We start from the raw sequence: 26,339 nt of genomic DNA on the forward strand, positions 1-26,339 counted from the left end.
AACTTTAACAGGACAGCCTGCTGCCTCTTCCCTCTGTTCCTCCAATTGCTACAGTCAGCCTGTAAAAGATTAGTTTTCAACAAGACAGCTGCAAAATACATTTAACCTTCATTTACATTCCTATTCAACGTTTTCTTAGTTTATAGAAAGGAGCAACGGGACAGTCTCCTATAGCTATAAAGAAGCTGAATTACCTCCACCAGTAGCTGATAAACTAGCACCGATGAAAAGGTTTCATTCAGCACAGTTTGTCTTGCACAAAGTGAATACTTTTAGCTTCCACTGCAACTAAGATGTATTTTACTGATGAAAACACGTTTCTGATTTGCAAAGTTCATTTCAGCAAGCCTGTTTTCACAAAGGAAGTAGAACAGGAGCGTGCATTTATCAGTGAATTCTAATTTAAAATATTTTTGCTTTACTACTATCACCAATAATTCACAGCCCTGAAACAAAAGACTCCATATGTTGGGTTTAACATACCTACATTTTAACAGTCCAGCCATGTCACTCATGCCTGTTTTCCCTTCCTAACGTGCTCAGGTTACAAGCAAGACAGCTCCTCCCTTTTCTTGCTCAACAGGCAGTTCAGCAAGTTCAACTTCAGATGCGAATCAAGCTAACTTTTTCTTGGGCAGAACCACCTACAAAAGGTCTGCAGGATAAATCTAAACTGCACCAATATCCATGCAAATTCATTTACGTTTATTGATTGCACAAAATTTTATCCAACTAGAATTCAGTAAAAATAATACTGGTAATAAACAAGCAGGGAGAATTAAATTCCCTTAACTTTGTTAGTTTTAAAAAACACAGCAGAGAAAAAAACCTGAGTCATCTTAACGGAACAGCTCCAACACACTTTGCGCAAGATAAAATCAGAAGTCTTAAACAACCAGGAGTCTCTTTCACTTTTGCAGAGTAAAACTGTGTTTTGAGGGTCTTCGCCCTATCTACCAACATCAAGCAAACCAATTTCCCCCATCTCCTCCAGCCAGTGCCCTCTAGAACTGGGCAGGCTGCTGTTTCCAGATGAAACAAGAAAAATCTGAGCATGACATAGGATAAGTACAGCTTTTGTGAACGCAGATGGTACATATCCGATGTTACACTGCCTACAGAAAAAGATGAAAAACTTCAACCATATTGGACAAGTTCCTACTCTCCCCAGTGAAGATGCACAAAGACCATTAAAATCTGCTCATATGTTATTTCCAAAAAGGACTAAACTAGCTGAATATAACTAACCACCCGCAGAGCTTGGTGTAATTATTTTTGTAGAAAATAGCCAACCAGAATAGATTACTGGTGCAACCAGTGCGCAGGACAAACCTAAGGCTATTTTCCACTGCTGCTTCGTATTACATACATTTATAATCTTTGAGGACAACAGAAAGGCGCCGTTACCACTGATGGAAAGAATTACCGTTTTTGAAAGCATCCTCACAACTGCTTCTCTAAGCAGAGGAACCTGGTCTCAGATGGAACCACTGTAACTACATTCACATGTAACAACTGCTGTGTATAATAAAAAGTTAATAAATTTTGCTGAATTCCATTCAATTACTTTTCCTACATGTCTTATTAACTAATCATCTGCTTCAAAAGCTATACCTCGAGTAGCAACTACTTTCTCCATGTTGGGGATATATTCAACGAAGGCAGACAACTATGTGCCCCTTGGTCATGTCCATGGCAGTAGGCTGTGGCAAGACAAACTAACCCAGCTGTTGGTGCAGCACCATGAGAAAGACAACAGGCTCATTTAAAAGGAATGTTTCATTCACTTACCTGTCTCACTAAGCAGGTAAAATTATTCCTTGGGATGTGACAGGAGTCCTGGGCCCCTTTTTGGTACTTTGAACAATCAACTCCATATGAGTGAAAACAAACTTTTTAAAGGGCTGATGGGGAAAAAAAATAGAGCTCAGCAAGGAAAGTAGAGGTATGAAAACAAAGGAGCTGGCACACAAGTTAGCAACAATTTAAACTTAATTAATTCTTCTTACTGAATCTTCAATGCATCGAAAAACTAGTATCAACTTCTTAATCATCTGAGTCCTGGTACTTACATATGTTTAAAATTTATTTTGATTAAAATAAAAGTAAAGACATCACTAGATATTTAAAAAGTTTTTAAAAAGTCAAAAGAAATAGTGTCAGAACAAGATGGCCATGTTCAAGAAACCCCCTCCAGGATGGGTTGTAAACTGCTAGAGTTGAGATTCAGACGACCACATCAGCAACTCGCCCGTTACACAGGACATCCTGGTAGCCTCTTCCTCAGTGAGGACACAGAGGACTCTGCAGCAAGAAGGAACTCGCTTTCCACAAGTTTCATCCATTCTCCTCTTCTGGGTCTCAAACATCAAGATCCAAATGTCAGAACAGAGCCCACCACAGAAACACAAGAGCTTTTCTGCTGAGGTAACTGGAAGGGGCACAGCACAAAAACTCCAAGCAGGGGCTTGAGGCAGACCAGAAGAATCTCTACTTTGTGAGAAACATTTAATTCAACACAATGAATTACAAGAGGACAGATTTACAGAATAATAACCGTAACAGACTGTTCAAAAAGGAAAGTAATTTTCACTGGCTGCAGTAGCAGGTAAAGTTACCCAAAGGAATACCCGGTAAAGCAGCAGCAAAGTACAATTCAGTCTTCTTGCAGTACTCCAAATGAGCAGTATCAAAGAATTTTGTATTCTCACAACTTTAAGAAAAGAGTTAATATAGCATCAGTCACTTTGGCATGGGATATTTTTCAAGGAGCTTAAACCTATTCAGATCACTACACTGAACTACTCCCAAAGGCTATTACTCGCCAGGCAATTCCCCTGGTCCCTTGCTGTTCCTGCTAATTATTCTTACATGATAAAGGCTCTGGGAGCTACTTTCTTCCCCAAGTTTTGGGATACCAACAACTTGTACAATTGGTTAGTGGCACAATATTTCATCCACCACTTTATACTGTACTTTCAGCTGAGACATCCATGCACATATTATGCAATGGATACCCTAAGACTAAAATAACTTCTGCAACCTAGTCAACGTATTCTCCAAGCTACGCACACATCTTTCTCCCATCTCTCTATCCTCCCTCCCCAGATAAATCCCTTTTTAGCCACAAGTTACCCCAATATGCTCACAGTTGTACTAGAAGAGACTGATGAATCAATCAAGGTACCCATGGTGAAGCCAAATACTTATAAACACATTAAGGCAGGTTTCACATCATTTCATTTTTTGGACACAAAATGCTGGTCACTTCACTGCACATGCAAATAAGAAAGATTTAATAATAAAAAGCTTTAGATTCATTTAGATATCAATTATAGAAAAATCAACCTTTTGCCTTTCTTGTTTTTAAAAGAGGTCAGAACATTACTGCACATGAAAGCAGATGTGTAGACACACCTATTGGAATGGATTCCCTTCCCTCCACACACACAGAAACAGAGGTCAGGGTTCTTGGCACCAGAAGAGAAAAGAGGAAGTCTTCCTCATTGTCAGTCAGAAATGAGTCATCCTTCCATTCTGAGTTGAGAAGGTCCTTCTGACCAGACCTAAGCCAAAACAAAATATACCACAGAGCGGGTATATTTATCTTCAAAACTCTGTTCTGCTATGCTTGGACATACACAGAACTCTGTATCTAAAACATGCACAGTAGTGCATTCGGTGTGGTGTTGGAACTCACTAAAAACCAGATTGCCATTGACCAGCTCCTCACGTGTAACTTCCCCTACTCATCAAAACCTCAGGTGGAAGAGGCACTGGTAGTTCATCTCTGAGACTACACTTTCAAGACCAATGTGGTCTTGCGAGGAAAATGAAATTCACTGACCCAAATAGACACATGGAATGACAATCCACAACATAAAATGACCTCCCTACAGTCTGGTACAAACAGGTAGCCTACAGCAGAGTAGCCAAGGAGTGAAATAGCATCTCTCTCACTTGCACTAGAGAGAAAATGGTTTTGATGGGTCATTGTTAAAGATACTTTGATAGAAAAGCTTGAAAAAATCACTGACCCACAAAAAAAAAAAGGACAGGAAGTTTGGTTCCTAGTATATTCCCTCCCACTGTTTTATATTCCTTTATCCCCTCCCACTTTTGTCTTCCCGATTACCCTACACCTTTAGAAAAAGGAGGGGGAGTAGAGTTTAGTCAAGTTCCATCTTCAAAACTACCCAGCAATTAATGAACCATCAGCTTCTCAACTTTTCCTGAAGTGTACATCAAAATGCTCATAGGTACAGTTCGATGGTTGGTGCAATTTACTCTGCAGACACTCTTGGCTTTGTAAATAGTTGTGCTGACCCTGCTGATAGGGTTTATACTGGGAATTCTTAGATGGAACTCCCTAGAAGAAAAAGAAAAAAGACCTCGTAAGTTAGTAGGCACTTTTAAACACCTTTGTAGCAAGTAAGCTCTTAAAAAAATAAAGCACCATTGGCAAAACATAGCAATTTCTTTATCTCCCGTTTTTCACCTTCAGCAGACAGTTTGTTATGGTTCTTTGCTGTTGCCAGACCTTTGTAGTAGAAAGGAATGCAAGATACTCACTGTCCAAATAAAGCTACTGTTAGTCATGTGGTAAAACAGGAAAATAATATAAAGAGCCCAGATATAAGATGGTATCGCCCAAACGCCAAACAGATTTCACAGTATAATCAACCTTCCAGCTTGAAGGATCGCTTAACATAAATCATTCTTCATTCTACCTGACACTGAAATACAGCTGCCACTCCCTCCAAAGGGGGTTTTCTTTTCTTCTGCTCTTCATCCTAAAGATTCCTTTCTTCCTCCACATTCTTGACTCTTGCCTCACAGGCTCACACAACTGGAGTCTGCATAATGAAGCGCTCTGGGTATTGGTGACAGAGCACTAATTGCTTTTCTTAGGCTAAAACTCAAAATGATCAAAAATTAAAACCAGTGAGTTCTGTTTTTATCTCATTGCACGAGCTCCACTGATGAAACACGCAGGCTAAGGTTACATCAAATAACACAGCAAGGAAACACTTTGCTTCACAGGATGGTGCTCTGTCCCTGCCTAGCGCAACAGGCAACACTTAACGGAACTTCAGTTGGTGTACCTTGGCTTGGCCTTATAAAACTGCCTCCCCCTCCTCCCCCCGTTACTACACAGTAAGGATTTATTATTCAGAGCTAGTTTGGTTTACAAGACAGCAAAAAAAAAAATCCAGTTGCACCTTTGAAGAGGTCCACTGCACAAGTGAAAGTCAGAGAGAGACTTGAAAACAAGAAGCAAGCCCATTATAATTGTTTTAAGGAATACACAGTGTAAAGGCACACTTCTGGGAATCCTGCAGGTACCAGTGTTAACCACTTTTTTCAGTTATTTCCAAATTTTGAGTACATACATTCTTCTGTTACTTTCGGTTTGCAAATTCCTGCCACAAAGTATTTTAGCCACTTCCTTCTTTTGATGGTCAGGTTGTCCTTTTTGACTTCTAAAATGTTACTTAAAATTTCCACTACTGTGCCCTCTAATACACTCTGCAAGAAAATGCTTACTAAAAAAGCAAAAGTTAGACAAAAATGGAGGGAGGGGAACTAAATCCGTAAGATGGCAGCTGCCCTTCCTGTCCACAGTATCCTCTTCCCTGTCATAGGTAGTAATAAATAAACTGGGAAAAAAAATGACATCACAAAACAGGTGAACGTTTAGGAACTGATCCACTTTCAAGGCAGAATCCTTCAAGTGATTACACACATGTTCTGGTTACGCTATTAGCCCATCCGACACAAACATAAAGCCCAGAACATTTGATGACAATAAAAACTCACCAGCCATCATACCCCTCAAAACATCTGATTTTTTGGTGAAAAGAGCACTTTTGAAAATGTGTGCTAAGAAGCAAAGATTTGTTGATATATGCCAGGACTCCCTCTGAAACCATTTCTGTCTTCAGAACTATTCGGTACAATTTAAGGAAAAAAGAAAGTTGTCATACTACCTGGACTATACATTCTCCATCTCCTGGTCGTGATCCTGTTCCTCTTCCTCCTCCTCCTCTTCTCCTTCTTCCTCACCTCCTTCTTTCTCTGACGGAGCTTCCCCATCTCTTGCAATTTCCTCTACGTGGGCAAGCATGTCAGCCATCAGGGCTTCCTCCAGCCTCTTTCGCACCTGCTGCACCAGCTCCTCTTGCTTCCTGCCCCAAATCAATGAACACTTGAATTAATTCTCAAAGCTAACTATTTCAAGGGAAAGAAATTTTATATTGCTCATCCATGAGGCTGGGCAGAGAAGCGCAATTTTGAAAGAGTCCTCAGTAAGAACCGCGCTGTAAAAAAACTGCCTGGCATTACACTTTAAGTGAAGCTGAGAAACACTTTATAACAGTTGCCCAATTCTTTTTATTGTGAGTCCTTACTACTGATTGTACAATTTTTTAATTCTGGCTGAAATTTGCAGCTGATTCAAGACTTTCTTTAAACCACAAATATTAATTTAAGCAAGAAAAAGTCAGCCTACCCTGCTCAGACTTCCAAATACAAGACTGGAGAAAATTAGTTTTTTTGACTATTTCATTTTTTTCCTCATTCTCCTTTTGAGTAACAATCTTAAATTTTACAGCTTCTTTTATCTCAAAGTCACAGTGATGTAAAGAAGCGGTCAACAATTTGTGGCTCATGGGACTTCTATTTCATCTCACCACAGGAAATCAGAAAGTTATAAACAGACCTTTTTTCCTGGTCATTCATGTATAAATCACGTGGAAGGAGTCATCCTGTAGTTCAAAAAGATTTACCAGCTGAACAGTCAAAACAATTACTGCCTTTGTACACTGTTAATGAATGTGAAGTAGCGTGATTTCAGGTTGAGAATGGAATATACCAAGGACATTATCAAGTGCTTAAAGCTGAATTTGACCAATTTTGATTCACTGAAAGCAAGCTATACCTACATAAATTGCATCCTTATTTGCTACAACAGCAGTGGTTAATGCTTTCATTTGATCTTGTGCTGTCACAAAGGAGTAAGATGGCATAAGTCTCATTATTTAGCATTTCTCCAATCCCTTCTTTGCTTAAGAGTTGCCTTAGTCAAGGTTACTCAAATTCAGATACCCCTTTTCAGTAACAGGAGACATACTGACACGAAGAACAAATATGAACCTGAAACCTCCGAGTAAGCGAGCATGGGTTAAAATAAAAAATAATGTGCTTTAAGCACATCCCTGTACTTAAGAGAGCTGCTTTGTGTAACAACTCTTTCTACTCTTCTAATAAAGACACATTCAAATTAACTCAGCAAGCCCTAGTGCTCTATCAAACATTTCAACTCGCCAGTGAAAAAACGTGGTGCTGTTTTACCGCAAGAAAACATGTTCCAAGACAGTATCTGCTATTTCTAGGTAATACCTAATATCTTCATCTGTCACCATAAATGCTTTGCAAAGCGGCTGTGAAGTGTTTAGCCAAACTCCAGGATTCTTCTCAACCGCTGCAGACAGCTGGCCAGTGATGGGCATAGTGCTAGTGTGCAGAGCACTAGCGATAGCAGAGAGAAGGGTTTCGTCAGTGCAACCAGGTCCAACCCCTGCAATCCAGAGGAAAAGCAACAATCAGCATGGCACGCGACAACAAACGGCACATCAAGACAACAGCAATAATTCCAGATTTAATGGCAAAGCACGCGCTCTCATTTAGAAAGTCAACACAACATAAATCTCAGACCTCAACACTTCTAACAGCACCTGGGCTCCCAAGGTTGTTTAAACCTAGATCAATTCCTCATTATGTTACATAAAAAACAACCTGGGAATGGAAGCTCTTTAAACAGGCACTGCTTCTGGAAAACAAACCAACAAAGTCAAGAACCTTTGCCACTTCCTCCCATTATGTTTCAGCATCCCCTGAGGACGGAGGGCGCCTGAGGAGTACTAAGGGCTCCTGCTGAAGCGGGAGCGGTCCACAGCACCGAGAGGAGCACAAGGAGGTTGACATAATACCTTCAGATCACCACTGACTGGGATCAAAACGCCACCCCTGGAGTTGAGGGCAGACTCTGATTACCTTGTAAACCTTTTGGAAGGTCCATTGTTTTCACCAGCTCCTCCGCAATGTCAAAAGCATTCAGTCCACTTAATTTCTTCTCCCAGAAGAGCTGACATCAAAGAAAGTGTTTATTGGTACAAAGCAGGGAAATGGCATCGACAACCGCACAAAAAACCAGCTTACAAGCAGAAAGCAAAGGACGCTGCTGCAGACAGTTCTATATTGGATTTACTGCAGAAGAGCTCTGAAGGCGGGGAGCAATCCTCATTACCAATCTCACATCTCTGTCCTGATTTACTATCTGGAAAAAGACTTTCCTTTCCTCCAGGGACTGGTACTCACTGCTTCTGAACTGGAACGGCAAGGCAATGCTTGCTTGCTTTCATCCGAGTGCACACAGTATTGGACAGCTGTTTTTTTTTTTTTTTTACACTACTGTTCCTCTTTTGCTGCCTCCCATATGCCACAGAACTGAAGTTAAGGAATGCAGAACTCGTCCAAGCTCTTTACGAGGTCAGGCATTGTTTTATTCCTCTCTAGGAGTTTCTCATGGGAAGGAGCACCTCTAGACCTTCAAAGAATTTTGAATTACGGGTTCTCCTCCTTCACACAAGTGAACCCATGGTTTGGTGGGAAGTCAGATACTACAACTAGATAAACTTTCAACGCTCAATCTACATGTATAGGGATGATCAATGCATAGCTGGAGTATATTTTTTCTTACAACAAAGCAATTTTATTGAGGCTTTGAAAAATGGAAGATTTTACCCTATACAGTCCAGACATAACCCCTTTTCACACCTGTCAAAATCTGAGTGTAACTGAACCCACACTACTTTTCCAATTACGAGCTCCTACAAAGAGGAAGGAGGACAGTCAAAGCCAAAACACATAGGCTGGATGTTCGTTAGCCTATGACTTTCAAATAGGTACATATTAAGCCAGCACATGAAGGGACTTCGTAGTGCTTCAGAATTTTGAGGAAACATCTGGAGTCAATTGACCAGAGGTTTCACTATACTATATTCTGGTAAAATAAGTAGGGAAAACCCAGGCTGAGTCTACAAAGCTGCACTGCAACAAGTAGTAATGTGAGTAGGAAACTACAGAGGCTGGCTTATGTCTCTGCACTGGGGCTGATCTCTGCTGTCTAATGACTGCATTCACATAACAATCTCTCCCTCAACAGGGCACAAATCTCTATTCAGCTCAGGTTTTTTTGCACATCAACTTCTTACTTTTAGTGTCTTATTGTCCTACCTAGCCAAGGAGTTTATAGGAGGAGCAACAACACTACAAACACACGTGCCCTACCTCTTTAGGAAACGATGCTAAAAGCCCACAAGCCTTGTTTAAAATAAATAAATAAATAAATGAAAAGCCACTCCATTTCAAATAGATTCTAAATCACACTTCAGAAAGGTAAGTTCTTAAGTTTGCATAAAAAGTTTTCAGCACAAGAGGTTATTTTATAAGGTAAATCACTTTCCTCTTCAAATGATGCATTTTAATTCCACCAGACCTGCCAGAGTTTAAGGTATACCAGTAATTGACACCATTGACAGTGCCTGAACAGACTAATGAAGCTGAACATCTAGTTTCCAAAAGGTATAAAGACAGATGCGCCACAGGAAAGGATTCACAGAATCCCTGGTGTGAGCTCTGTGGAGGCAACAGGCTGTCAGCTCTACCTAACACTAATGAAAGGAGAACGCCTTCCAAAGGCTGCTTTGAACATGTAAGCCTCATTTGAACCAATGCCCAGCCTCAAAGTTAGATTTGCCCTAAGCACACTTTTTGCATCTTTCACGAGATGAAATTAAGCTGAAAGGTTTCCTTTACTTCTGGTGTGTTCTCTCGTTTGAAAATATACAGTGTGAGAAGAAAAACAACAACTTTACATTAATGACGTTCCAAGGGAATTTCTAACCATACTCATACAGGCAGAGTTAACTACTAATGATATATCCATCTAAAAAAGGCCCATGCAGGGGGTGCAAGCCCTTGCAGCACATCACAAGCACCACGCTGTAGTCTGCACACGAAACAGGGATTTCTTGAAACACAGAGTTCTAATACACTTGGAACATTTTATAATGATTACAATGTAAATTTCCTCTAAATTGTTTATGACTTCTGTCTACATTTGTAGATAGGTCTTAAAGAAGTTTTTAACTAAAATAGAATTGTGACCTTCACAAAGGTTGGAGTCTAGTTATAAAACACTGCAGACAGCATATTAGCTGTATACTAGAAATGTTTTTTGCTCTGATTTTAAAAGCTGGAAGCACTATAAGCTATTGTTTCTGAAATCTCAAACTGCCATGGACATTTTTTCAGTGTTAAAAAATGAAAGCGTTTTATTTTGGGACCTTCTCAGCAGCAGAACCAAAAGTTTCCTAGCTCTGGAAAAGTAGTTTCTAAACTCCAAGCCTTACCTGCCGGGGTTGGTCCACAGCTTTCTGAGGATCGCTCTTCACCTTATTGCTGGGATGGTTTGTGATCTTTGTGACAGGCTGTTTGAATATGGAGGCTGTCTGTCTGACAGGCAATGCTGTATTCAAATCAGGCTTGCCCTACAAATTTCAAAACAAAAGGAAGGGAAAATCCCATAAAACATTTTCAATTTACCAAAATGCTACTACAGCTATAAAGATGCGCTGTGGGCAAGAGAGACATTATGGACTTGAAAACTTGCCTGATCTTAAGCTGTATCAGTGGGACTGTTAAAAATGCAAAACCATCTTCAAATCTTGCCCAAGAACTTCAAAACGTAACCAAGTTTTTCACTCTCACATTCTACTTTAGATACTAGCCACCTCTCATTCCAGTTTATACACGTTGGTTTTATTCCAATTTTGACAGAAGTCAGGAGTCAGAACAGTGAATTTACATTTTAAGATGACAAGCCACCTTTGAACCACTAACCCCGAAGGTTTTGACACAGTGTTTGTAATAAATAAAAAGTTTATTGTGCAGGATTTAGAGACCAGTTTGCGAATCCAGAAGCCATTCTAACACTTTCTGCTGAAATTCAGTTGTGGATGCCAATAAATAAAACAGTGCAGCTGGAATCTTGATCACTTTTTTACCTTCAGTTCTTCATAAAATTCAGTTTTTAACGGGCCTGATAACTACCAAGCGTTCACAACATGACTATATCTTACACTGCTTGGAAAACAGGATGCACGTTCCTCATTCCTGAGATCTACTGTGCTAATCTTGAAATGGCTGTAGGACATACTTTGTTCTCAAGGATGCAGACACAGTATCTGCTTAACATATTTATTCATGAGATGTAGAAAACTATTCAAGACAAATACCACCCTGAATCATCTTGTGCGCTAATCCATTCGTAAGCTAATGATAACTATTTATACATTTCTTGAAAGGTTTGGGCAGAATTTTTAGCCTAAGAGGGGTGTTAGCTACTGGTCTCACTGAGGCAAGGCATTTTTCTTTTAAAGCATCACTACAGCACCTAGTGCTGCACATAAATCTTCCTCTCACTTAGACCAGAGTACTGTTCTTGATTCTTTACCAGTTGACATAATTAGAAAATAAGCATTATGCTATTTTCCGTATTTAATATTTAGGTGCAGAGACACAGCTTTTGGCTTCTGAAAAGCATTTTGGCATCTGATGAAGAGGACATGAGCCAATTTATCCAGACTGACAGTATACCACTGTAACCACCATTTTTACTTAACGATAATAATCAAAGCTACTGGGTGCCAAACACAGACTCCCTATTTTGCTCTGCAGACAGGCCTTGCTGTCCTCTTATCCCTTCATCTTTTCGCCCAAGCCATGTCCTCGGATCAGTTCTGAAGCAGAGGCACCATGGCCAGCTGCACCACCTCGCCGTGCCAGCAGCACGCTGCAGGCTCAGGGCTCTGGAGGAGACGGTGCCAGATGCGGCCACCACCAGCCCTGGAAGTAGAAGAGAGGAGGAGGCCAGCCCTGCCTCCAGCCCTTCTGGCTGCAAGTTTCTCCATGTATCAGGACTGCAGAAGAATCAGCGAACTGCAGTTATCTGTCCAACACCCTACAACAGAGATAATATCCCATACATCTCCAGCTTCCCCATTCATTACAAAACGCTCGCTATTCGTGTTATCCCACATACTGTTCTGAGAAGCAGCCTGGCCAGCACGGCAGGTGGACAGGCAGAAAGCTTCCACTGCATCTTACTCTTACTTTGGCTTGGTTAGAACAGTCGTAGCGCATCCTCTGTCTGTTCTTGTTCATTTTACTCATCAACATCTTTCCCGTGCGGAAGTCGAAAGTGCTGAGGTCCATGGAGCTCCCCAGGTAGCGAGCCAGCTGGGGCTTGCTTCGGAACTTTTTACCGCTTGGGCTGAAAAAACGTAGAAAAGAAACAAGGAGGGGAATTAAAACCCTCTGGACTTCAATACCAGTGTTTGTGACAAGTTTTATTTCCTTCACGAACTTCCAGAAGAGAAGTTCACACTCAACACAAGATGGATATTGCTGCGTTCACGTCAGCTCCCCGTGCAAGAGACAGACTAATGCAGGACTTGGAGTGTTTTTGTACGTAAAGAGCAAAACTCAGACCAGGTATAAATTAACAGGGTGTAGTTCACACCATAACTGCAATGGAAGACAATGACGCAGAAGTACTTAGCGCTCAATTGTCTCAAATAATAAGTTTTCAAGGATAATTTCTTCTCACAGGAGCAGTGTCTGACCGGCACCATAAACTCTGCTCGGCACCATAAACTCTGCTCGGGCTCCTGCCTCCCCCTCGAGCTGCGCGTTTGGGTTGGATTACAAGTCTTTGGTAGCATTTGGAGCATGCTACTTCAGGATTGCGCAGTATCAAGTACTCAGGGAGGACAGAAATGAACTGCTGACAAGGTGCAAAGTAAAGAATTACAAAGCTTAATTAATGCAAGAATAAAGGCCAAAACCTTACAAAAGTTTCAATTAATGGCAAAGCAGAAGAGATTCTTTTTAAACACCTTATTTTCCATGAAAGACTACAATCTGGCAAGCACACGCAAATTACTCCAACTCCTGTTTTATTTTAATAAAAACTCAGCCTTTTGCATTACTACAAATAGCACTAATTGAACCCTTTTGTATTTCATGCACAAAGCAAAAATAAGTCAATGCACTGCGACTGCAGTGTCAGACCTACACAGACACTGAGCACAAAATAATTCTTCGCGTTCTCGTTTAGCATCACAATGCCACTTTATGCTCTTAATTTCTCTCATTTCTGTTATTTTGCATCTTTAACACATCAAGTACTCCATTTTTTGGCAAGCAGAGGACACCACTACCTATCAAGCAGGCAACCTGCACATTCAGCCTCAGTGCCAGTCTGGTAAAAGCCCACTTCGCATTGCGCTAAGCACAGGTTAGCTAGGTGAAAGACATTTTAAGACCAAGAGATGCCAGCTGCATCCTCCCCCTCCCCATTTATCTATTTTCTTCCATTACAAGGCAGTTAGCGTTAGAACGTGTTTTCAGCCACGTCACAGGGAAGCAGGATTATCTCCTCACCACCTTACAAACACACTCTGCTCTCGATCTACCGGCGATCTCTTTAGGAAACGTGAGGTCACATCCAGGCAGATGTCAGGAGCAACCTGCCCCCACACAACGTGGTGGCATCCATGAGTTTGGAAATTCAGAGCGACTTCCAAATATCCAAGCACTGAACTTCAGGTGGCTCGAAGCAGCACCTACGTGTTAGAGACCCCGATTTTCTATGGAGGAGGGACATGATACCAGCATGACTCAAACCTGCTGGAGATGAATTAACATCGACGAGGTTCCAATGCCTCCTGGAGACAGACCTGTGATCAAGCCACCTGCTGATACTCCTGAAGCCAGAACCACAAGCTCCTTGTTTTGAGACTTCTACTGGAAGGCTAAGAATAACTTGAAATAATAAAGCTGTCAGAGGCTGAGGAAAGCAGCATTACTAACTAGTCCAGCAACGCAGACCCCACTCTACCAGTGTTGCTGAGGGAAGATACTAACAACCTCTCTAGGGTCTTCTTTCAGGGTAGCTCAAAGGAAAAAGCCTTTTTTCACCACATTATCTGCTTCTTTGAAACCTTTATAGGAGTAAAGTCTGAAAAAAATAGTGCGAGCATGGAATTTCTAGTCCTGTGGCGGTGACTAGCAGTGGCAAGTCAATTAGTCCAAGTCTTAGACTCTCTACTGGAAAAAAATTAGATTAAAAAAAAGAGAAAGAGAAAAGCAGAAAGCCAAAAGGAACCAAAGCATTAAAAATTCTCTCTCAAAAAAAAAAAAAAAACAACGGTGAGACAAAGATAGTATGAATTATACTAAAAATGTTATCTGGAGAAGTCTCTCAAAGGACAGACGATGCACATGGCAGCACCTGCCTGGGAAGCTCCTGGCCCTGGCTGCCCCATGCCACTTATCCTGCCCCACGGGCTGCTCGCACACATGCACAGGTATCCAGACAGGGAGAATCGTCATCTGTAGAGGGCAGGGAGAAGAGGAGGAAGCACTTTATCACCGGCCGTTCTTCAGCAGGACCAGCACGCTACGGAGCTGCCCAAAGACTCAGGCCTGAAGATGGTATAAGGGCAGGCGTAAGCTGACAGGAACAGACTGGGACCAGACACCAAATCCGAAAACAGTGCTTGAAAATACAGAGGGAGTTGCATGCCTTGACCCCAAAAGAGGAATACCCAACTCCAGTACCCTAACTCTGTTAGGACAGGGCCATTGCTGCTGTTGGTGAAGTCAAAAGGGAAAACTTGACACTGCCTCTTCCAAGATCTGCAGCTCCAATTTATGGCTTAGCATCTTAACAGAAATCCACCAGAGGGAATTTTGAAAATAATATGCTACGCTGGATGGTGCTGAGGTGGCAAGTGCCTTGTTCTGTCACTTACAGTGCGGGGACTTCCGCAACAGCAGAGCCAGGTACACTCAGAGGCAGCGTGCTGCAGCCCCTCAGCTTTTTGTTCGGTATGCGTCCTGGTAGCTCTGCAAGGGATCTGAAAAGCTGCTCGAAGTCAACTTACAACTAAAAAAAATCTGAAATGGCTCAGAGTCCTGTCCCTTCCTCAGGATGCTCAGCCCAAAACAAAAGCACTGAAGTGCAAAGGCGGCAAACTTTTATTCTGATTACAAACTGAGAAAGGCAGCTCGGTCCTGAGCCGTCCTGCAGCAATGGCAGAGGGAACAAAGCTCCTGCAGAAAGCCAGCAGCGAACTCACGGGGTAAACGCAGCGCGAGTGGGCAGCTGCAGCCAGACCATGCTCGGTGGGGCACAGCTGCTGGTGAGCTACAGGCTCCCAGCAAGCCCAAATCCAAGCAGCAGCCCCCCAAAGCCCCCCTACAAAGCACGAGCAAGTTTTGCTTTGCGGTGGAGCAGCGGTTGGGGAACCCGAGCGTAACTGGAAAGCTGGTGTGCCTCTTGAACCACAGAATAGGGAATTTCTCTTTCTGCTCCAGAGCTTTGCTCTACATTCATTTTTTATTTTTTTTTTGATACAGAGAGTCTGAAGAGGCCCAGAAGGAAACTGCGATACAAAAATCGCAGAAATCGACCTCTTCCAGATGGTACTGCAGGCGCTGGTACTGAATTACCTACCGCCTGCCACGCTTCACCCCGCCACAAGCAGGGCAGCTGCAAAGCCGCGAGGGATTCCCCTGCCTGCCCGTCACAGCCCATTATCTGCCCAGCACCAACAAAACGAGCCGGACAGAAACGTGGGGCGGTGTTGGCGAGCCCGAGAAGCCCTCCTTCGTCACGCAGGGGCTTTTGGGGCGCTGACGGGGCCGAACGCAGGCAGCCTATTCAGGGCGAGCCGCCGCCAGGTGCCCGCTCTCCCCGCGCGGCTCTGCCTTTGTCTCCTCGCCTCCCGCGCCCAGGCAGCGGCCGCCAGCCCCGGCTGCTCCCCTCCTCCTGCCGCGCTCAAGAAGTCTCCTCCCCTCCGCTCTCCCCATTTAGCGCACGCCAGATCCGCACAACTTGGAGAGCAAGGGACAAAAGACAAAAAAAACAACAACAACAAAAAAACACCACCAACCCACCCCAGATGTTGTCTGCCTTTTAGCGAAATGGAGACGGCCGGAACCGAGGGGAAACGAGCGATGAGAAGCGTGTGCTTAGAGCCTCGTTCCCGGCACGGGGCGATGGGTGTAGCGCACAATGTGTTTCCTCCCCTGCTCAAACCCTGCTGCCTCCTGCGCCGCCCGCACGGCTCCTCTGAGCCCACCCCGGGGACCTCGGCACACACCCGAGGGCGTGCGGCTCCCCGTGGGGGCACCTTCTGCACGCTGCCCCCCACTCCCCCAGCACCTGCACGTTATTCGTGGCAGTGGGATCTGTACCGAGCCCTCAATCTGCCTCGGTGCTGACCTCAACAAAGCAGGTCCTGGAGCAGGACAGCACCAACACAGCATCGGTGCAAGGGCAGGCAAGTGCTGCAGCCTGCCACCACCGTAACCCATCTCTCGTCCTCGCACCTCATCGGCATCTCCCCGTAACCTCCGCTCTGCCTGCCCCGCGCTGTCCTTTGGCACCCCACCACCGTCCCGTGGTGGAAGAACGGCCCCGACGCAGAGAGCCGTCTCCCTAAGGCTCACCTCACCTCCCACACCGGGGCAGCTTTGCTGGGGGAGCTTGGGATAAAGCTGAGGAACTGAGAATGAGCAAAGCGTGCTCTCAGGAGAAGCATCCTGCTCCGCAGCTTTGGGGGGGGAAGGTAATTCTTTGCAGGGGGACATTACGAACATTTTCTTGAACTTTTTACTTAGGTGCTGCGAAGGTAACAAATTCACAACAAAATAAGCTTCACCTAAGAGACTTAAGTTTTTTCCAGAGCAGACATGCCAACAGCTTCCTGAAGCAGAGACAAACAACAAGCCCAAACTTCTCAAGACACTTTGCCATCAAACCTGCAACAGAAAACATCGCGAAGAGAAGCCAGGCAAAGCAGCCAGCAACCCTCCTTTCCCCAGGTGGGGACACGGAGCCCGAAGAGAGCCATCGCAGCAAACTCTTTGAGAACCTTGGCTGCCTCACACAGCTCCTGACGTGCTCCCCTTCCCGACGCCAGAGCAAACCCTCTGTCCCTGCACCTCTCCTGCTCACTCCAAACGTGGCTCACGAGCCCCACAGCATCGGCCAGACGCCCCCTGGGCTCTCCCAGCTCTCACATCACAGACAAAGGAACGCACAAAAAACTAAAAAGGTAAAACACTTCTGCACCGTCAGCAGCTGGTAAGCACGAGGTTGGAGGACTGTTCCTAACAGCCTGCTCGCGGACTACACCTCGAGGAGGGCACTGCCAGCAGGACACTGCTGGTCACTCACATTGCGCGGAGCACGCTCAGCCCGCGAGACGCATTCACCTCCCAAAGCAGACTTCGCATTCGACAGAAGGCAAACTTTCATGTGGAAAGCATTTGCTGCTAGCATTTAGGGCTACAGAAGGAAATCTCCAAACGTACAGCACAGCAGCCCTAAAGGAGGCTTCAGGAAAGCAGTAACTGCCGCCCCGCCGCTGCTCACCTCGGACTGGTGTTAATTCCCAAGGCTGGCGATCGCACACGAGAGCGCTTGTTTCCAGTTAATTCTGACGTGAAACCATGCACGCAGTTATCCACGCTTACTGCATCTGTATGCTCAGAGCAGCTGGGCAAAAAAAAAAAAAATCAGCCAGGTAAACAACAGGCAGAAATAGCAGAGGTATTAATAAATTGCCACTCACATATTTTCCACTCTGAGGTAATGCAAAATGCAACAGTAACCAAAAATTAGTGCAGCAGGGCCGTGTTATACCTTTGATCTCTGTCCAAATTGATATAAAGGGAAAATCCATTATACCTTGGAAATAAAAATATGCTTCTTATCTTCTCCCCCCCCCTCTTTTTTTAAATGTGGCTCTGAGACCGCAACTTTACAAATAAAGTCCTTGGAAAACCAGGGATCTTTCAGGCTGTCAGCTGCGCTCCTCCAGCTGCTACAGGTGGTCCTTTCGTCTCCCCGCAGGCTGAGAGCTGCGGCTCAGAGGCTGGCACTTCAGCTTCGGGCACTCGGCAGCGGCTGTTTGCCTGTTTGCTTACAGCTCAGCGCCGCACGCTACCCTCGCAATCGCAATTTGATTTCCAAGATGAAACTTCACACGTGCAGAAGCTGATAGCACGCGTTTCACCGATTAGAAAGGCCAGGTAAGGACGCCAGGTGAGCTTGGGCTACGCTCCCGCAGCTCCCCACGGACCCGAGCTTCGCACACCGCCTCCAGGCAGCGGGCAGCTCCCGGGTGCGTTGCAGGCGCCTCGCAGGGATGCGGGAGGGATCCATGCGGCCACCCGCAGCCCCACGGCACGCACGACTCCACGTCCCTCGGGCAGAGCGAGCGGCTCCCGGGCATACGCCGCCCCGGCAGCGACGTGCTCGGGTTGGCGCGCCCCGCACCGAGCCCCCTGCCCCGACGCCCACCCGCAGCCATCGCCGCAGGCAGCCCAACGCTGCCTTCTGCCCCCTGCCCCAAATTCTTCATAGGGAAAACGAAGCGGGAAGGGCTCCGAGCGGGGCTGCCAACCCCACTGACACCCCTAATCCTGCCGACACCGCCGGTCCCGCTGACACCCACCTGGGGGAGCCGAGCAGCACCGGGCGGGCACAGAAAGCCGGGGGGACCCTGGGGGGCTCGGCTCCCAGCCGAGGGGTGCCCGCAGCCCCCTCGGGGGGCCCCCGGTGGCCGAGCCCAGCCCCGCCACCACCACCCCGGGCCCTCCCGGGAGCGGGGCCCGTAACCCCGGGGCCCTTCAACCCCGGGTCCCGGCAGCGCCCCCCCGGCCCCGGTATCGCCGCCGGCCGCCCCCCGCTCCCACCTCTTCCGTTCCATCTCTGCCGCCGCGGCCTCCGGTCGCCGCCTCCCGGGCCCCAGCGGGGCCTCCCCCGGCTCCTGCCTCCCGCTGCCGCCCCCCGCCGGGCCACCGAGCGCGGCCTCCCCTCGGCCACGCCGCGGCTCCGCTCGGCTCCGCTCCGGGCCCGGCCGCTCCGCTCCGCGCCGCTCCGCCCGCCCCCGCGGTTCCGCTCCCGCCCCTTCCCCCGCCGCCGCCGCCGCCGCCGCCACCGCTCCCCGCGCTCCGCCTCCCGCCAGGGCCGGGGGCGGCCGGATCCCTCCGCCCGGGCACGCCGCTGGATATAGTCCCAACCGGGGGGCGGGAGGGATGGCCCTCACGGAGCCCCCCCGTCCCCTCAGAGCCCCCCCCGGGGTCCGCCCAGCGACCCCCCGCCTCAGCCTCCGCGTGGAGCCGCTCCGGAGCCCCGCAGCGACGCCACAGAGACCTCCCCCCCCCCGAGAACCCCTCTCCCAGGCTCCCCGGAGACCCCCCCGGCCGCCCGTACCCAGCCCTCCGCCTCCACATGGACCCCCCCCGGCTCCATAGAAACGCCCCTGGCTCCACATGGACGCCCCCCCACCTCCACAAAGACCCCCCCCGGCTCCCCATGGGCCCCCCCTTAGCTTCACAGAGACCCCCCCCGGCCGTCCATGCCCACCCCTCCACCTCCCTATGGACCCCCCACGAGCTCCACAGCGACCCCCCCGGGCTCCACGGAGACCCCCCAAGCTCCACATGCCCCCCCCCCCCCGAGCTTCCCAGAGACCCCCACCTCCACGGAGACCCCCCCCGAGCTTCCCAGAGACCGCCACCTCCACGGAGACCCCTCCCCAAGGCTCCACGGAGACCCCCCCGGCCACCCATGCCCACCCCTCCACCTCCACCCCGACGCCCCCGAGTTCCGCAGCGACCCCCCAGCTCCACACCGACCCCCCCCCGAGCTCCACATGGCCTCCCCCGACCTCCACGAAGACCCCCCCCCCCCCCGGCTCCCCGGAGACCCCCCCAGCCGCCCATACCTAGCACTCCACCTCCACATGGACCCCCCCCCCCCCCGAGCTCCACGGAGACCCCCGCCCCTGCCCACCCCGCTCCCACCGAGACCCCGGCCCCGGGCTCACCCCGGCGCCCGCCGCCGCGCCCCCCCGCGCTGTCCCGGCGGCGCCGCCTTGGGCATCCTCCTTCCCCCGCGCCCCGCTCCGCGGCCCCGGCCCGGCCCCGCGCCCCCCGCCCCGCCCGCTCGCGCCCCCTGCAGCCCCGGCCCCGCGCCGCAGCCCCGGGGGCTGCCCGCACACCGCGGGCACCGGGCGGGGGGAGAGGGAGGGGGCACCAAGAACGTGGGGCCATGGACAGACCACCCGGGACATGGGGCACGGACGGGCCACAAAGGACACAGGGCCGTGAACAAGCCGTGCAGGACACGGCCCATGGATGGTCCACCAAGGACATAGGGCGAGGATGGGCCACCGAGGACATGGGGCCATGGACAGACCACAAAGGACATAGGGCCATGAACAAGCCATGCAGGACACGGCCCTTGGATGGCCCACCAAGGACACAGGGCCATGGACAGACCACCCAGGACGTACGGCATGCAGGACGTGGGGCATGGATGGGCCATGCAGGCAGGACATGGCCCCGTGGATGGCCCACCAAGGACATGGGGCATGTATGGGCCCACCAGGACATTGCCAGCCCACCAAGGACGTCGGGCCATGCAGGACATGTCCCATGGATGGGTCACCAAGGATACGGCCCCATGGGCAGACCATCCAGGACACAGGGCGTGGATGGGCCACCCAGGACAACGCCCACAGATGAGCCACCCAAGACACGGCCCTATGAATGGACCACCCAGTTCATAGGGCATGGACGAGCCACCCAGGATGTGGCCCCATGGACTGGCCGCCACATAGATGGCCCTATGGACGGGCCATGCAGAACATAGGACATAGATGAGCCAACCAGGACATGGCCCCATGGACGGGCCACCCAGAGCTTCCAAGCCCCCAGCCCCACAGACAGACCCCCGGGGCCATGTCACTGGCAGCCCCACGGCCCGGTGTCCTGGGCACATGGGCAGCCCCATGGCCCCCCGTCTCCCACAGGCAGGCAGGGCCGTGCCAGCCCCACGGGAGGTGGGTGCTCAGCAAGGCTGTGGGGCACAAGAACTCCCAGTCTCTGCTTCTGCAGGCTGCAGTGGCATGGCCCTAGCACGGGGGGCTTCTCCTCGGCCACGTGCCCAACGCCGGGACCCACACAGCTCACCGTGCCCAGCCTGCTGCACCCAAAACTGCCCTGACCCAACGCCCGCTGCCTCCTGCAGCGCCTGGGCATTGGAAGAAGAGGGCTGGCCTGCTACATGGCCCTCCTGGAGGCTTTTTCGGGGATGGTTGGATTTGGACATCTTACGGGTCTTTTCCAACCTAAATGATTCTATGATTCTGTGGTTTTGCTGGGTTCGTTCAGCACGGTCAGTAGCACCAACATCCATTCTCCTGGGATAAAGTCCAAAAAGAGATCCATATAAAAAATACAAGAGGGAAGAAAATCCGCTGTGGAGGAGACGGTGAGAAGACAAAGCAATGAGAAGCTTTTTAGGAAACAAAACAGTAACCGACTGCCTACTAGGTGCATAGCGAGACCGTGTCCACGCACCGGGGAAAGCCCAGCCCAGCGGGCCATCGCCACGACGCTGGCCACGGACACGTGCCCCAAGGAACCAAGCACGCCACAAGTCACTACGTGCCTCCAAGCCACCCAGTGCAGTACCCCAGGAGAGAGGTCTCTGCCTCTGGCTGCTGGTGAACACCGTCTACCTGGAACCCCGTGGTTTGATAACCACGACCGAGCAGCTGCGCTTTGGCAGCCGGGTGTATCACAGCAATATCCACCTCCCGAAAAGCACCGAGCCATTTGTCTTGGAAGCACCGCGCAGCAGCAAGCGCCGCAAGGCAGCCTGCTGTCGAAAACATCTCGGAGCAATTAATTTTTCTTTAATGAACAAGTGACACACTAGGCTTTCGTTAAGAACCCTGCACGGACCGGCAGTCCTGAAGCGACCACGACTGGAGGTGCAAAATAACAACGCCTCCCGGTGCGTGCCCGGGTCCTGCTGGCGTCAGCAGGGCTCAGCGCCCTCCTGGAGATGAGCACGGCCCTGCCACTGCTCAGTTCTCCCGACGCTGAATTTCTTCAGTCTGCTTGAACTTCCAGTACTTCCTCCAGCTCGCATCTGTGCAAAAAGCTGTTGTAGTTTTACTTATTTTTTTTAAAAACAAGTCTCACTCACTTGTTTCAAATTCCCTTATTTGGAAAGCAGCAGGGAGCGCGAGGAAGGATGTGAGACGTGTGTCGGGGACGAGAGGAAACCCAGTCTCGCACACACGGGGCACGAGTTGTCCAGGCATGGGTAAAAGTTCAAAACAACTTCAAAGAGGTAGGTGCACCCCTAGGTGCAGGGTTGCATTTGCTTGTACAGGAAGGATTTTATATTTCAGATACCTGACAGAGGAGATTGTGTCTTTACTTTAATCAATACAGAGCTTTCTGTTGCCCTAAAGGCATTCCATCTCTCTAGAGTTGTTTTTGGTTTTGTTGGTTTGTGTTTAACATCCTCTCCTTCTGGACTAACGCTTATGAAACGTCTCGCTTTGCTATCGCTATTATTTCCTGCAATCTTGAACACGCAGACCAGAAAAGCTCTAATTGCCAGTATTGATCAAAACCACATTATTTTTCACAAACATGCTTTCCCTTTTTCTGTGTTGCTGATTTTGGGGGATAAAAAATAGACCTGCTAAAGTCATACCATGCCAATCGAACCCTCGTACTGAAATACAGCTTCTTGATGAATAAGAAAGGTCCATGGAGCAAGCAGGCAAAGGGGAACTGAGGCAGAGTTATCCAGCTGCCGGCACAGAATCCTGCCCCTTCCTTGTCCCTCTGCTCCAAAACGCTCCTCAGCACCTGGGCTGGAAACTTGGTAGCCTTGTCTTTCACACCAACCATTCCTCTTTCACCGATTAAAATCCAAGCCATAAAAAGGAGACAACATTTCACTGAACGAGATCATACAAGACACAGTGTCCACCTTGGAACACCGCATTTTGAGGAAGACACTCTGGGAGAAAGCCAAGAGGAGAGCAATGAAAATCATCGGCTGTCTACAAACTGACCTGCCAGGGACCAGGGAAGAACTGGATTTGTTTAGTCTCGAGAAAACATCTGAGATCTGATAACAGCCTTCAAATACGTAAAAGTGAAAGAATTACTGCACTTGAGCATTGCAGAAGGGGAGAGAATTTCTTTTTTTCCAAGCATGGAAGCTAAGAAGCTAAGCACGGAAACGGACCACGTACAGGGACCAGAAGCTCTCCCTCAGTGGCACTTTTTAAGAACAAACTGGACAAACTGGAAAAGCTTGGGAGTGGATCCTGCTGTGGGGTGGGGATGGAGAAGCTGACCTGTTAAGTGTCCACTGAACCTCAAGCAGAGGGTAACAGTAGTTAGGAAACTGGTTTTCACTGACAGCGGGTGCAGGCAACAGGCTGCAAAAAAAGATGTTTACTGTAAGAGTACATGGAAATTTGGGTAGGAGCTCTTGAGCCCAAGGGAAAATGTTCCTGTGTTCCTTTGGGAACGCTGCTGAGGTACAGAGGATAAGGTACGTGCAGACACTGATACCAGCTGGGTGTACTTGGGTGCCAGGCAGCCTGCGTTGCTCCAGGACTAGCAGATAATCCAAAATCACCAAAACCAGCTGCTGCCAGACATAGAAGCTAGCACAGGATGTCCAGACAGAAAAACCTCTTCCATTGAGCTCCGCGGGTAGCTCTCCCTTCTGCTCTGCAGCGGAGCATCACAGCCCCAAGCTCCAGCCAGGGAGCAGCCAGCCCACCAGAGGGGCTGGAGCTGAGGTTGATCCAGAGGCTGTAGCAGCCAGGAGAGCGGCAAGGTCTCTAGAGCTGAGTACAACAGACTGGATGGGGCTGGGGTGGTCGTGATAACAGCTCCGTGTTCCTGCTCTACCTACCGCCACCCTTCACAAGGAAAGCGAAGTGTCCGGACCAAACATTCAAAAGAACAACCATTCAAAAAAAAAAAAAAAAGGCATACTGGAACACAAGTTTTGCTGTTTTTAGAGCTTGTTTTTAAGTTGTGTAGCTGACACCGAGCTGAAGGCGCTTTTTGATTTCTGTAAACGCTCAGCCCCGTGGCTGAGCCACTGCTGTGCCCTCTAGTGGATCTCTCCGGCTGCAAAAGGGAAGCTTTTCCTCCTCCGTCAGCTCCCTGTCTTCAACTAATTTGTTCGTATAACGCATGTGAGGTTTTGTTAGCTCATTCTGAAAAAAATAATTAACTACTAGAAAAGAGGTAACGCTAGGATAGTAAAAACTAGAAAGATCACCCCTGGCACCTGGAGGGTAATTACTCAGATTTTAACAGAAATTTGCCCAAGAATGCAAAGCCATTTCTAATGGCGTATTTCTGAAGAATGCTTGCTCTTGTGGAAGAAATACTAGAAATTAAATTAGTTATAGGCTAATCCTAGGGTTAATTAGAGACAAAAACATCATTTGAAATGCAGCAGAAAACACAAGCAGCTGAACAATTGCCAAAGGGTAAACAAATCCAAAGTCCATATATTCCTGACAGTGCCTGCCTGCACAGGCAGCTGGTGTTTGGAATATGTTTTTGAAGTATTTTCTGATCCAATCTGCTGTGCACAACGCTATCACTGGGTCCTTGCTAACAACCCTCACTCTGTGAGGGTTGTTAGCAAGCTGCAGGCTGCGAACGCGGGAAGACCACGGTCCTCCAAGGAGCAGGCAACAGAGGCAGGTCCTGGGTCTGAGGCCTCCTGGAGACTTCTCTGAGCAGTGGGAGCAGAGGCTCAGCCACCCGCAGGAGCACACCAAAACTAGGTCATTTCTGAAGTCAGCAGCAGCGCGTTATGCCTGTCCTGTCTAGACATGTTGAACAGGTAAGGGAGAGCACAGACTAACTGTTCAAATCTGATCTTACGATCTTGATGGCATGCGAATGTAGGCTAGCACAATGCCCACTTTCAAGGCATGCCTCAGATGAAGATGGGTCGATGGCCGCGTACATCCTCAGGGCTGTTGTCGTCAGCGTTTCCATGCACAGGGGCTTTAGCCCTCCAGGAGCTAGCCCAGAGTTCAGGAGCACTGCTGCAGCTGGCGAGGGGACAGACCGCAGAAATAACACGATTAGCCCATTACGCTTCTGTACTGCCCGACTGGAGTGAGTTTTGCATAGGGAAATCATTTGTTTTCCCCACACAACTAATTATTGATGATGCTGCATTAATGCTGAAGCAGTTATTGTTAAGTAGTTCAAGCATCCTGCCAGATTGTACAAGTTTTCCGCAGAAACATCACTGAGGAGCCTTCAACCCTGAGTGTAACACCCAAGCAGCACAGCTACTGCAACTGAGATAAAGTTTTCCCTAAAGAGATTCAAGCATTAATGAAATGCCAAAAATTCTAACTAGATGGAATTTGGCACTGAACAGAGAGAAAACAGCGATCCTGTCATCACGCTGATACATTTGCTTGCAAATTTTGGCCTTTGGGGAAAAGGGCTGAACTTCCCCCCAGGTCTGAGTTGTCTGCTGTGGCTTCGTGGCTGAGACTACACCGAGACCAATCCCCATGCTTCATCTAACAGTTAAAGACTTTTTCATGTAAAGTGCTCTGCAGTGGGCTGTTACGTCCCTAATTTGTATTTTGATAGATACACCTAAGAAATACAGATGTATATTATTTTCCTACTCAACACCCACATTAAAAAAGTAACCCTGAAGCTCTCTAAGCCACTGGGTTTCATCCTTGCGTACCGAAAACCTCTCAGGGTTTGCAGACTACCTTCCTTGAGCCCCTAGACAAGAAAAGCTAGCCTATTTTTAGCTAGCAGAGAAAGCTAGCCTATTTTTAGACAGGCATACAGCTTTAAATAGGCGTTGACCTCTTAACCTATCTGTTTGGATGCAGAAGTTGATGTTAAAAACAAACAAAGCCTTACACTAAATGCCAGCAATCTGCGTTACCGCGGAACTCTGCAGCACTGGCTATGAAAAGTTAACTGGAGGCAAGAGCCCACGGATGCGGCTGAGCTAGGAAGGACCAGCTTACAATCAACACATCACGAAGAATAGTTCAAAGACCACAGCAGCATTAAAAGTGATGAGCAACAACTACCCCGGGACAAACCAAAGGCTCAGTAAGCCCAGCCCTACCAGCAGGCACTTGTTGATGCCTGAGGAAACTGCGCAGGAAACGAGGCGAACACGTGGCACACCCTCCTTAGGACGCGCATTCAGACAGGCTGAAGACACAACACAGAACCAGAACAGGGATCCAGTTTAACGAACACAGGCAAAGAAGGTAACAGCACCACCAAAA

At 48.2% G+C, this 26,339-nt stretch overlaps 1 protein-coding gene across 2 annotated transcripts; it reads right to left on the reverse strand.

The window, feature by feature from the left end:
* Positions 1-2,073: 2,073 nt before the first annotated feature.
* MBD3 (methyl-CpG binding domain protein 3) lies at positions 2,074-20,089 on the reverse strand. 2 transcript variants are annotated; one of them, XM_040537346.1, is made up of 8 exons: positions 20,034-20,089; positions 17,573-17,695; positions 12,238-12,397; positions 10,476-10,613; positions 8,056-8,146; positions 7,402-7,579; positions 5,991-6,188; positions 2,074-4,369 (listed from the first exon to the last, which is right to left on the reverse strand). In XM_040537346.1, the coding sequence occupies exons 1-7, from the start codon at positions 20,087-20,089 to the stop codon at positions 5,996-5,998; spliced, it is 939 nt and encodes a 312-aa protein (XP_040393280.1). In that variant the 3' UTR covers positions 2,074-4,369; positions 5,991-5,995. The 2 variants fall into 2 exon arrangements, with proteins under 2 accessions (XP_040393280.1, XP_040393281.1); XM_040537347.1 differs by lacking the exon at positions 20,034-20,089 and adding an exon at positions 18,898-19,080.
* Positions 20,090-26,339: the final 6,250 nt, after the last annotated feature.

Source organism: Cygnus olor, chromosome 26 (genome assembly GCF_009769625.2).
Source record: "Cygnus olor isolate bCygOlo1 chromosome 26, bCygOlo1.pri.v2, whole genome shotgun sequence".
Classification (NCBI taxonomy): Eukaryota; Metazoa; Chordata; class Aves; order Anseriformes; family Anatidae; genus Cygnus; species Cygnus olor.

Bases quoted from the DNA above. Each gene is read 5' to 3' on its own strand.
- MBD3 (XM_040537346.1), bottom strand. From the start codon at position 20,089: ATGCCCAAGGCGGCGCCGCCGGGACAGCGCGGGGGGGCGCGGCGGCGG. The intron at 12,398-17,572 runs GTGAGCAGCGGC...ACGTTTTTTCAG, and splicing joins GGAATTAACACCAGTCCGAG to CCCAAGCGGTAAAAAGTTCC. The intron at 7,580-8,055 runs GTAATCAGAGTC...TCTGGATTGCAG, and splicing joins CCTTCCAAAAGGTTTACAAG to GGGTTGGACCTGGTTGCACT.